Below are 12,291 nucleotides of genomic sequence, written 5' to 3'. Positions count from 1 at the left end.
TGGTATTAACACGATAAATCAACACCTATATATGTATTGTCTTGTGTGTTCTGTCGTCGTCGAAAGTGTTTAATTTCCTAATTGTTTTATGTAGTCGATTGAATATTTTTAGTATTTTACAATTACGAGTGTGTACATAGTGCACAACATCTTCGTTATTTAAATAGAATAGCAGTGGTCACGAATGTGGATTTATCACAGTTTTAAGGGTCAGTGACTCTTGCACGTGTTTTGGTTGTCTCTTTAGTTATAAATAATACATACATAAAAAATCAGATTACTTGAAAACTGTATGTAACGAGTCTTTCACCTTTCCTGTGTTAGCTTTTCCTCCCATTCGTGAAGTGTTCCTGTAACGTTAGAATATTCTGTATGTTTTTGTAAGCTCAAAGCTACGCAGTGAGTTATCTGTCTTGTTATACTCACCACTGGTACCGAAACTCGGTTGGTAGCGTTATCAGCCTTTAGATGTACTGTTGAGCCACGGGTGGGGTAATCTGTAACATTGGTAAACAAAAACAAATATGATGCAGATCCCCACAGGTGGGATTTGGGACCAAAATGTGAGAGGGGTGGGAATTAAAAAAAAAAAAGTCTGACTTAAATGTCATGAATGCCATGTGTATGCTATGTCTCAGAGAAAATAAAACGTGGGGCGTCTACTTTAAGTCTGAAGCTTAACTGTCATGTGTGTATGCTATGCCCAGAGAAAATAAAACGTGGGGGAGTCTACTTTAAGTCTGACTTAACTGTCATGTGTACTACTATGCCCCAGAGAAAAGAAAATGTGGGGTTCGTCTACTTTAAGTCTGACTTAATTGTCATAAATGCCATGTGTATGCTATGCCCCAGAGAAAATAAAACGTGGGGGCGTCTACTTTAAGTCTGACTTAACTGTCATAAATGCCATGTGTATGCTATGTCTCAGAGAAAATAAAATGTGGGGGCGTCTACTCCTCTTTGTCTACTTCCCACTCTTTGAGTCCTCACTGTATTTGATGATGTTCATACACAAGTATAGGCCATCTGTGCTGTGCCTACAACTAGTATTGAAACCTGATCCTATGGTATCATTACACCATTGTTCTGTTTATGTAATATACAAATAGTGCCTTAGTAGCGAGTGAGAGCTCTCTCGTGAAATGTATCATCGTATGCTGCAAAATACAATATTTTATAATTTAAAAACTATTCTTATATAAATGATATTTTGAAACACAAGTATATTAAAGGGTTTCCCAACAGGTTCATCAGTTATATGAATAAATTAGATAAACCAACGGCTTCACGACTTCGCTGGCAAATGTCTTTTTGTGAATGGTATTATAAACGCCACTATTCGTTGCTAGAAGAGTAGCCCAAGAATTAACAGTGGGTGGTGATGACTAGCTGCTTTCTCTCTTGTCCTCTTCCCTGCTAACGCATATAACCCTCACGTAGCTCTGCGTGAAATTCAAAACAAACAAGTAACACAAAGCCACATAAATATGTGGGATTGTCCGTTACATTATAACGCCCCCACAGCTGAAAGGTCGAGCATGTTTTTGGTGTGACGGGGATTCAAACCCGTGACCCTCAGATTGCAAGTCGAATGCTCTAACCACGTGTATGCATGCCAGGCCCGGTGGCTTTGTATTCACTAAACTTTGTTGTTTTATTCAAATGTTCTTCGCTCTTGGTCTTGTGTGTAAAGTTATAACTACCACCACCAACACATGTTTTACAACACTCGTACTTACCATGATTGTTTGCACCTAAAATATTCCATAAATTACGTAGTTACCTTTAAAATGTTTCGTATGTCAACTACGTCATAAGTCTTTATGCATCCGAGGTTAAGTCCTTTCCATTTTCATTTGTTTTCACTGTTGCTACTATATAAGTCGTTTTAAAACTATACATGTAGCACATAGTACATCATTTTGGTAAGTACACACACACTACATAGTACGTCGTCTTGAAACTATACATGTAGCACATAGTACATCATTTTGGTAAGTATACACACACTACATAGTACGTTGTTTTGAAACTATACATGTAGCACATAGTACATCATTTTGGTAAGTATACACACACTACATAGTACGTCGTGTCGAAGTATACATGTAGCACATAGTACATCCGAATAGGCATAAAGAAAAGTGTTTGCACCACGATGCACCACGATCCAAAGTAACAAAATACTTCTGAGAAAACAAAATGCAATGCCACCTACTGATAGAATTTATCACGTGAATATCAATAGATAGATTAAAACCAACTAATTTTAGTTCACATTTGCTTTGAATTTCGCCAGCAAAGCTACTCGAGGGCTATCTGCGCTAGCCGTCCCTAATTTAGTAATGTAAGGTAACTAGTCATCACCACCCACTGCTAACTCTTGGACTCTATTTTATCAATGAATAGTGGGATTGAAAGGACGAGCATGTTTGGTTGAGCAGGGATTCAATACTCGGATGTTGGGCCTTGAAACGGGTTAATAATTGTTAATAGTTAATAGCTGGGTTAATAGCTGGTTAATAGTTAATAGCTGGGTTGTGGTTAATAGTTAATAGCTGGGTTAATAGCTTTTGCGTAAGCGACAACCGTTATGTGTCTGGTCATAAAATCAGACATTACTACAAGTATTACAGTGAATCGCAAAAATAGATAAGTCCTCTGTTCGCAGTTTTTGGTAAATGGTGTAGGTTTTGTTTTCATGATGGACGACAATGCTTTGGGTAACTTGTGTGAACGTCTTGACAAGTGATTTAGGTTTTGTTTTAATGATGGGAGAAAGCTAATTATGGACGACAATGCTTTGGGTAACTTGTGTGACCGTCTTGACAAGTGATTTAGGTTTTGTTTTTCATGATGGGAGAAAGCTAATTATGGACGATGATGTTTTGGGTAAGTTCTATGACCCATTTTTTAAAAACAGGACTGAAAACTGTAAGTTATCCTACATTCTGTTTTTCACGGACTCTCTTGTCTAGAGAATTGAGTCTTTCTAAAACTGTTAACCCTAAAATCAACCTTTTCCAAATATGAAGTAAACTTGTCATTGAGTTATACTGGCTTTGGAGAATTCGATTTGCTCTTGTCAAGAGTTCCTGATGAAGGATGGAATTCCATGAAATCGGTATAACCCAGTGCAAAGTGGTGAATCCAATGACAGGTTCGACTTCATATTTAGTTTTATTATTTTAAACATTTTATCTGCCGAAAGGTTCAGAGTGATGAATAAGTTGCGTCAACGTGACATAAGTTCCAAATAGATTCATTGTGGTAAGTAAAAGACAACTACAAAAAAATACAATTGTAATTCTAACTGTAAAATGCATTACCTCACGAAATACGCTTTTTGACGAAGATGTAAGAATCTGTTCACATTGTACATTCTTAAAACGGAAATTATGTGATGCACCAATCACATTTAGTTTTCATGCAACGTGTACAACTACTGCCTATGTGAAAAAAAAAACACACAATAAAAAAAACCAGTGTTCTGGAAGAGTCACAAAACAATAGGAAAACAATACGTAGACACTTGGAGTTTGCATCTGTGTTCTCTACTTTATACAAATACTGTATCATGCACCCCTCGCCAGCATTTTTTTGTCATTTTAACCCATCGAGAGTATAAATTTCTTTTAAATGTGAATTAATCGACGTCTTTTTACTTAAAAAAAACACAACAATAAATAGACGAGCGTGATAAATTGGATACACACTTTGTACAATCCGTTACTCCAAAATGAAAGACTTCTTTGTTCTTTCTACTGTTCTCAACGTCTATACGTTCTCTGAATCAGTGCTACAAGTGAGTTTCTGCTTGCGTTGACATACCGGTCAACACGTGCTTTGTCCTCGCTCTGACGACTGGAACACAGAAGCCATTGTAGCTTAATGTCTCTTCAAACGACAACTGCGAATTGTGATCCTAGCACGATTATTGTCAATTCTTTGTTTTATATTTATATATATATATATATATATATTTAATCTAATTGCTTTCGGAGTCAGGTACAAGTGTAAAAAGATAATTTTTTTGGTGGCCATCGCTTAACGTGGTTTCTTCGCATGTCTTCATTGTTATGTCATCAGGACTAATTAGGGCGAAAATTAAAGTGAAATTTTAATGATAGATGGTCTCGTTTAATCTTAACTCGAGTCTCAGCAATAATTTATCTTGCCAAACGTTTCATGTTATGTGAAATTTTAATGATAAATGGTCTCGTTTAATCTTAACTCGAGTCTCAGCAATAATTTATCTTGCCAAACTTTTCATGTTATGTGAAATTTTAATGATAGATGGTCTCGTTTAATCTTAACTCGAGTCTCAGCAATAATTTATCTTGCCAAACTTTTCATGTTCTGTTCGTCTGCAAAACGAACGAGGTTAAAACGAGAGGAAACGTAAATTGTAGAACCGAGACTACAGTTTCAAAATTTGTTTATATTTAATTGATACCAAGACAAATTAGGTTAATAATATTTCACGAAGTTAGGATAGAAAACGTTTGGGCTACTTTTGCTTGACCGAGAATTGAGATTTGACCAAAACGCTTAAAGCGCTCCTATAGCCCGAAAACGGCGGAGAGCGTTTTTGTGATAAAGAGCCGCGAACCATGAAGAAATCCTGGCGAAAGCCAGCATCATTGAAACAAAACTATGTTTCTCTGATGCTAAATGGTGTGGTACTTAAAAGAAATCGAACAACCAATGTAGCATTTTTTCTAACATTGAAGTTTTAGAAACGATACACATATGGAGGTACATAGAAGAGAAAAGACGTCTACCTTCCGGTCTGTTAGGACTAGAACAATGTTCCATTACTTAAAAGAAGAACAGCTTTCTCAGTACAAGTCTTCTTATCATGTTGGTTAGTATCCACCATAATCCTAGCTCTAATTGCACTGGTTTATAGTAGTTTTCCTTCTGTTGGTTTCTGTAGAAATATTTTACTGTTTACATTTTAACTAGTTTACTAGTAGAAACTGATGTTTCTAAAGCCATTTTTTTTTTACCTTACCCATACCAAGTTGTCCGTGTGTCGTCCATTTCTTTGTTCATTACAGAGTTCTAATAATATATGTAAATGAATACGGTATCAGTCCAGATACAAGCATAAAATACACAATAAAATAAATGAATAAACACATGTGAACTGTGATAGATGTAGTGTGCATACAAGTCGACAATTTGAATGTTAAAGGAAAACCATTAGATTATGTACATTTATTTTACCTGACCACGCATACACACACAATAAGGAAGTCAGCTAATTCATTTGGAAAATCATGTGAAGTCACAGTTAAAGTAACCACGGCCACATTTACACCTACGTAGAATCTATTTAAAGTAACTATGTTACATTTACTGCACGTAGAATCCTAGTTAAAGTAACTATGCCACATTTCACACGTAGAATCCTAGTTAAAGTAACTATGCCACACACCATTAGAATGCCAGTTAAAGCAATCCGCCACCACACGAACCACGTTAAAGAATCGCCACATTTACACACGTAGAATCAAGTTAAAGTAACTATGCCACATTCACACGTAGAATCCTAGTTAAAGTAACTATGCCACATTTACACGTAGAATCCTAGTTAAAGTAACTATGCCACATTTACACACGTAGAATCCTAGTTAAAGTAACTATGCCACATTCACACGTAGAATCCTAGTTAAAGTAACTATGCCACACTTACACGTAGAATCCTAGTTAAAGTAACTATGCCACATTCACACGTAGAATCCTAGTTAAAGTAACTATGCCACATTTACACACGTAGAATCTTAGTTAAAGTAACTATGCCACATTTACACCACGTAGAATCCTAGTTAAAGTAACTATGCCACATTTACACACGTAGAATCCTAGTTAAAGTAACTATGCCACATTTACACGTAGAACTCTAGTTAAAGTAACTATGCCACATTTACACACGTAGAATCCTAGTTAAAGTAACTATGCCACATTTACACGTAGAATCCTAGTTAAAGTAACTATGCCACATTCACACGTAGAATCCTAGTTAAGCAACATGCCACAGTTACACACGTAGAATCCTAGTAAAGTAACTATGCCACATTCACACGTAGAATCATAGTTAAAGTAACTATGCCACATTTACACACGTAGAATCATAGTTAAAGTAACTATGCCACATTTACACATAGAATCATAGTTAAAGTAACTATGCCACATTTACACACGTAGAATCCTAAAGTAACTATGCCACATTCACACGTAGAATCTAGTTAAAGTAACTATGCACATTTACACGTAGAATCCTAGTTAAAGTAACTATGCCACATTCGCGAAATCCTAGTTAAAGTAACTATGCCACATTCACACGTAGAATCATAGTTAAAGTAACTATGCCACATTTACACGAGTCCTAGTTAAAGTAACTATGCCACATTTACACACGTAGAATCATAGTTAAAGTAACTATGCCACATTTACACACGTTAATCCTAGTTAAAGTAACTATGCCACATTTACACGCGTAGAGTCACATTAAAGTAACCACGGCATCATTTATAAACGTTGAGTCACAGTTAAATTATCGACGGTCACATTCACACATTTATAGTCACAGTTAAATTATCGACGGTCACATTCACACACTTATAGTCACAATTTAAGTATCCACCGACCACATTCACACATTTATAGTCACAGTTAACTTATCGACGGTCACATTCACACAGTTATAGTCACAGTTTAAGTATCCACCGACCACATTCACACACTTATAGCCACAATTAAAATAACCATGTGGGAGACCATTTGAACTCTTACTGAAGAGGGTTGATCAACTTTGTGAAAATGCTAAGGATGTTGGGTACCTCCTATTTCACGTGAATTTCAAATTACCTATTAGAGCAAAATTGTCCAAACACTGGACCAACTTCACATATCAAACGATCACTGGGATTTATGTGCAATGGTGAGCTGTTTATACGCCAGAAAATAAGAAAATTTTCAACGTTGTATTACGACCTTCATATCAATCGCCTCCGCCTATCTTTATACTTTCGCTTAAGTCTAAAATTTCACGTCGTATTATCGAAATAAAATAATTCATTAAATATTAGCAATCTGCGTACTATATCAATTTGTTTGTATGTTTCTGAGAAAGAAAGAATGACACAATATGATAATTTTAATAAAAATGTCGTGTTTCAAGGTGCTATGCTACGATCTTACGTAGATACACTTGTATTTGTTTGTTTGTTTTGAATTTTCGCACAAAGCTGCTCGAGGGCTATCTGTGCTAGCCGTCCCTAATTTTGCAGTGTAAGACTAGAGGGAAGGAAGCTAGTCATCACCACCCACCGCCAACTCTTGGGCTACTCTTTTACCAACGAAAAGTGGGATTGACCGTCACATCATAACGCCCCCACGGCTGGGAGGGCTAGCATGTTTAGCGCGACTCGGATGCGAACCCGCGACCCTCAGATTACGAGCGCATGCCTTAATGCGCTCGGCCATGCCAGGCCAGATACACTTGTAAAGAAACACCTTTTTCTGGTAGTAATGGATAGTGTGATTGGGGACATTATTGTGTTTTTGTATGTCATTGGAAATACGTATTAATTACGTATCATACAACATCTGTTCGATTTGTATCTTCATTTTAGTTCTTGCTGTTAAGAACAATGCCACACAATGAACTTTCTGCTCATTGCAGGTATCAAAACCCGAATTTCAGCCACTACCCCTAGTGGCTAGTATCCCTAGGCATACGAAAATAACAGGAGGAATGTAAGGATGAAAATGAAATTCGTCTTAATGAAACACAAAATGTTGACTTGTTCATTTAATGAACATAGTCACAATATCTGTTATTGTAGTAACGTGGTTAACGTATTTCAGGCTGTGAAACAAACATATTGAATTATATTACTCCATAAGTAAGGTATAGTATAACGTTATATTACACGATAAGTAAGGTGTATTACACTGTTATATTAAACCATAAGTAAAGTGTATTACACTGTTATATTACTCCATAAGTAAGGTGTATTACACTGTTATATTAAACCATAAGTAAGTTATGTACAATAATTGGAATGTATGATTGTTTTATGTTTAATGACTAAAGCTCCATAAGAAATGATAATAAACGTTATTATTATAAGAAGAAAGTGAGTCTGATTTGATAAATGTGTTTCCCAGTGACAAAGTGATAGAAACCGGTTTCGATAGCCGTGGTGGGCAGAGCACATCCAGCCCATTGTGTAGCTTTGTGCTTAACTTCAAACAAACGAACAATTTGTAAGTGTATATATTTTCAGGGGAATGTTTTGTGTCTTTCCATTTTACATTTTACTTTGAAGTTTAAAGAACACAAGGCACGTGATTCATTATATATTACCATAACTTAACCAAACAAATTGTTTAAACACTCGCACCACTTTACAGTATTTTGGTGTCTGTCAGTCAGTAGATACTAAAAATGACGTCACATAAGGGACACTTAACGTTACATTTTGTACTGTCGTGACGTTGGTAAAACGTGTACATGCCATGAATCGCGAGAAGAATTATGTACTCTGCAGACCGCAGCATAGCATGATACACGAATTTCAAAAGCAAGAAATAAAAACAGTTGCTACTGTTAATTTTGGTTTTATTTATTCCTGAAACAAACCACTTTTCGGGAAATTCATCTTGTTATAGTATCTATCTTTATTACCAACGTAAAGTAAGCCTTTGAAGACAAGTCTGTAGCCATAAAACATCCTACCTTAAATTGTAGGTATCTAATAATGTATATAATTATTGGAAATACGTTTCAATAAAGAACAGTTTTTTTTTCTATTAAAGTCTCCACGCCTTTGGAAAGGCTCGGGATGGCCAGGAGGTTAGTGTATTCCACTCGCAATCTGAGGGTCGCGGATTCGAATCCCCCCCACCAAACATGCTCGTCCTTTCAGTCTGGGGGGAGTTCTAATGTGATGGTTGGTGAAAGAGTAGTTCAACATTTTGCGATGGATAGTGATGACTTCTACCTTCTTCCATTGTAGTTTTTCACCGCTAAATTAGGGACAACTAGCATAGATGTCCGTTATGTTGTTGTGCGCGAAATTCCAAACGAAACACTTTTGGATAGTATGCTGCTGAATCCTCTCGTATAAGTATGTATTCTGTTCAGTAAATACTCTGTGATACAAAAAATACTTCACGTGATTAACAAGTGAATGTTCCACAGTCGGTATGTATACTTTACAACGATATGAACGTATTGTTGATTCAGGGTGTTTTATGAATCCAAGGTCCTAGCATTTTTTAAGTGGTCTCGTGCAAAGCATTTCGTGTCTGGTACAAGTATTGTGAATACTTTACGCGCTAATAATTCACGATCTTAGACCCCGGACATTTATACACTGCTAATTTGTAGTACACGTAAAAACAAGAAATGATGTCGATATATCTTACAAACAGCGACTGATACTGCAACTGAGAACGTGTGTGAATGTTTGGTGTAAGTGCCAGTTTATTCGTAACTGCATCTTGACTGTAATTTCACAAATAACGTACTGTATTGTGCAAAACGACTTAGGCTCTCACAGTTATGCCATCGTACATTTTGAAGAAAATACAAACATGTCAGCATTTATTGACTTTATTATAATGATTTGTGCATACTTAGTCTGACACTGGTAATTAATGCATTAGAGTACACCCAGTCCAGTTGAACTACATTTATACCTTTCTATACCACAACAGCTTTCTGTTCGAGCCTCATATATTGAGTCTTAGCTTGCCTTAATTATAGTTTTAAAAATCGTATGGCCGCACACGTTATTTGAGTTCTCCGAATGTGCAGGCCGGTCTTGCCCGAACGTTCCTAGTTGCTCGTGCACGGTGGCACGGCGTTGGGCGTAAAACAATCAAACGACTTTGTACAGTTAAAACGCGGTTATCAAACGTAACGTGAAATGTTAGATTGCGTTATACCAATAGCTGCACTGATTTTTTGCCAAAAAAAAATCGCATATATCTATCAATGTTTCTGCTCATTTTATAATCTATATGCGGTGTGCATTTTTTCATGTCCACCAGCATTAAGGCAATGCGTGATACTAGTTTTTTTTTTTTTCAAATGGATAGTGGTGGTGGTGGTACTTTAGACCATCAACACTATTGATGATTACGTTGCTGTGCAATGGTAGCAGTTGGCTATTTGGGCTTAGGCCTACAGACTGGCAGGGCCATTACGTCAGTCAGCGTGTTGGGACATCCTTATCATTACTGACGGTGCGCTCGGCTGTAATACGTATGTGTGCGGCACTTGACTGGTTGTTGTGCGGCCGCGCAGCTAAGGAGAAACATGCCAACGGTGGTAGTAGTAAATTTCTTAAATATAGGAAGAGTATACACGCCAAAAGTATGTTTCACATCTTACAAATAAAGCTGAATGAAATTTAGTTAAGTACAAAGTTACACAATGGACAATCTATACTGTGCCCTCAACCCACATGGGGTATCGAAACCAGGATTTTAGCTTTTATAATCTTCTAGACTTTCCGCTGTGCCAGAAGTGTTGAAGGGGGTTTTGTTGAACACGAGCCGCTTATCGAGTTTCTTTTATTTGTTCCTGAACGAACAGGTGTGATGATTGGTTATTTGGAAAACACAGATCTCATTTAGCGTGTGATCACATTATTAAAACTGTTTATTCCCTTTTACAACAATACGCATGCGCATAATGAATTTCTTACGTTTTTGTGTTGTTGTTTTTTTTAATATACTATTGGACGAAATTTCAATTTCTTATCGCTGGAGCACCTGGACATGCTGGAACTATAAAGTGTTAAATTAGGTAGAAATCAACTTGCTTTTCATTATAAGTTTGTTATAAAGTTGTCTATTGCATTCCAAAAGATAAAAATGGATGCAACACCGTCTGTTTGGTGTCTGTCTTCAAAGTCAGTATCAGACCAATCCACTTATTCTTGTGAAGTTAAACTACACGTATATGACATACCACTCTAACGTCGACTGTTTACATATAAATATAAACTTACAAACATAAAGCTGAGTTTGGACACTTGATTATAAACTAATGTACTTTTCTAGGTTCGTAGCATATTTCTTTCTTTTGTAAATTGTAACTTTAAACGAATTTTCTGCTTCGTCGGCTGTTTGATGTTAAGAAATTGATTATACCTGCACGTGATGCTTTACATGCCTATTGATGCACATGTGTGTAATGTTACGTGATTTTGTGCGCTCAGTAAAAACATACGCGTTTTCCTAATTTGCTCCAAATTTACGTACCTAATGTTTTTTGACTGTAGCGCCACGAGACATATTATGTCACTTGATTGGTTCTTCATTGTCAAATCCACACTGAACCTTACAAAGCGTCTCTAAGACGCGAGCAGTGATTGTCCGTGGGAGTTATTAGGTAAGTTCCTCCTGAAAAACACAGACCAACATTTTCCTATAATGAATGCATTAGGGATTTCTCAAGGCACGTTTAGGTTTTATTGTCGCCCTGAATTGAATACACAGTTCCTGACACTTTATTTGTTTGACTTCGCTCAAAGCTACTCGAGGGTTATCTGCGCTAGTTGTCCTCAATTTAGAACTGCAGACTAGAGGGAAGACGGATATTCAACACAACTCATCACCATCTCTTAGGCTACTCTTTACCAACGGATAGTGAGATTTATCGAACATTATAACGCCCCCGTGGTCAGAAGAGCGAGCTTATTTAGTGGAGCATTTCACCGTGCGAACTACAGACTAGGACTCGAGCGCTCTAGGCTACTTTAGGCCAGTGCTTGATGTAATACTTTTAAATACATTTAACTTAAACCAATGAAACTAAACGAGAAATGAAATTTATTCTAAGCCTAACAGTTTGCAGGTAACATAAACACTTCGAAATTTACATGTAAATGTACATACAAAGACATTTGAATACATGCAGACAAAGGATTACGAACAGTCTCACCGGAAGCTGTCACACCAGATTTGGGGAAAAACGAAAGGACAATGTTTCAACCTGATAATTTTGATATCGTCCACCTTTTTCATATATTTCTTATTACTTTCCTCACGGCAGGTATCGAAACTCTATTTCGACTCATAAGTCATCAACAATATTCAATAACGTCTCTCATTTTCTTAATTATATTAAACGTTCATCATTATTTGAGTTAAAATAGAGACACATTATTAAACGTTCTTCATTATATTGGTTTGTAAAAGAGACACACATTATTAAACTTTCTTCATTATGTAAGTTTTTAAAAGAGACACACATTATTAAAC

General features: G+C 36.5%; 1 protein-coding gene across 1 annotated transcript in view; it reads right to left on the bottom strand.

Annotated features, from left to right (window-relative positions):
- The window catches only part of LOC143227008 (uncharacterized), a 55,264-nt gene extending 50,206 nt beyond the window's left edge, over positions 1 to 5,058 (bottom strand). The window contains exon 1 of the mRNA XM_076458557.1: positions 5,018 to 5,058. Coding sequence (XP_076314672.1) covers positions 5,018 to 5,058 — 41 coding nt within the window. The remainder of the gene's footprint in view (positions 1 to 5,017) is intronic.
- Between the last annotated feature and the right edge of the window lie 7,233 nt (positions 5,059 to 12,291).

This window comes from Tachypleus tridentatus, chromosome 9 (genome assembly GCF_004210375.1).
Source record: "Tachypleus tridentatus isolate NWPU-2018 chromosome 9, ASM421037v1, whole genome shotgun sequence".
Classification (NCBI taxonomy): Eukaryota; Metazoa; Arthropoda; class Merostomata; order Xiphosura; family Limulidae; genus Tachypleus; species Tachypleus tridentatus.
This window is presented reverse-complemented; position numbering and strand designations above follow the sequence as displayed.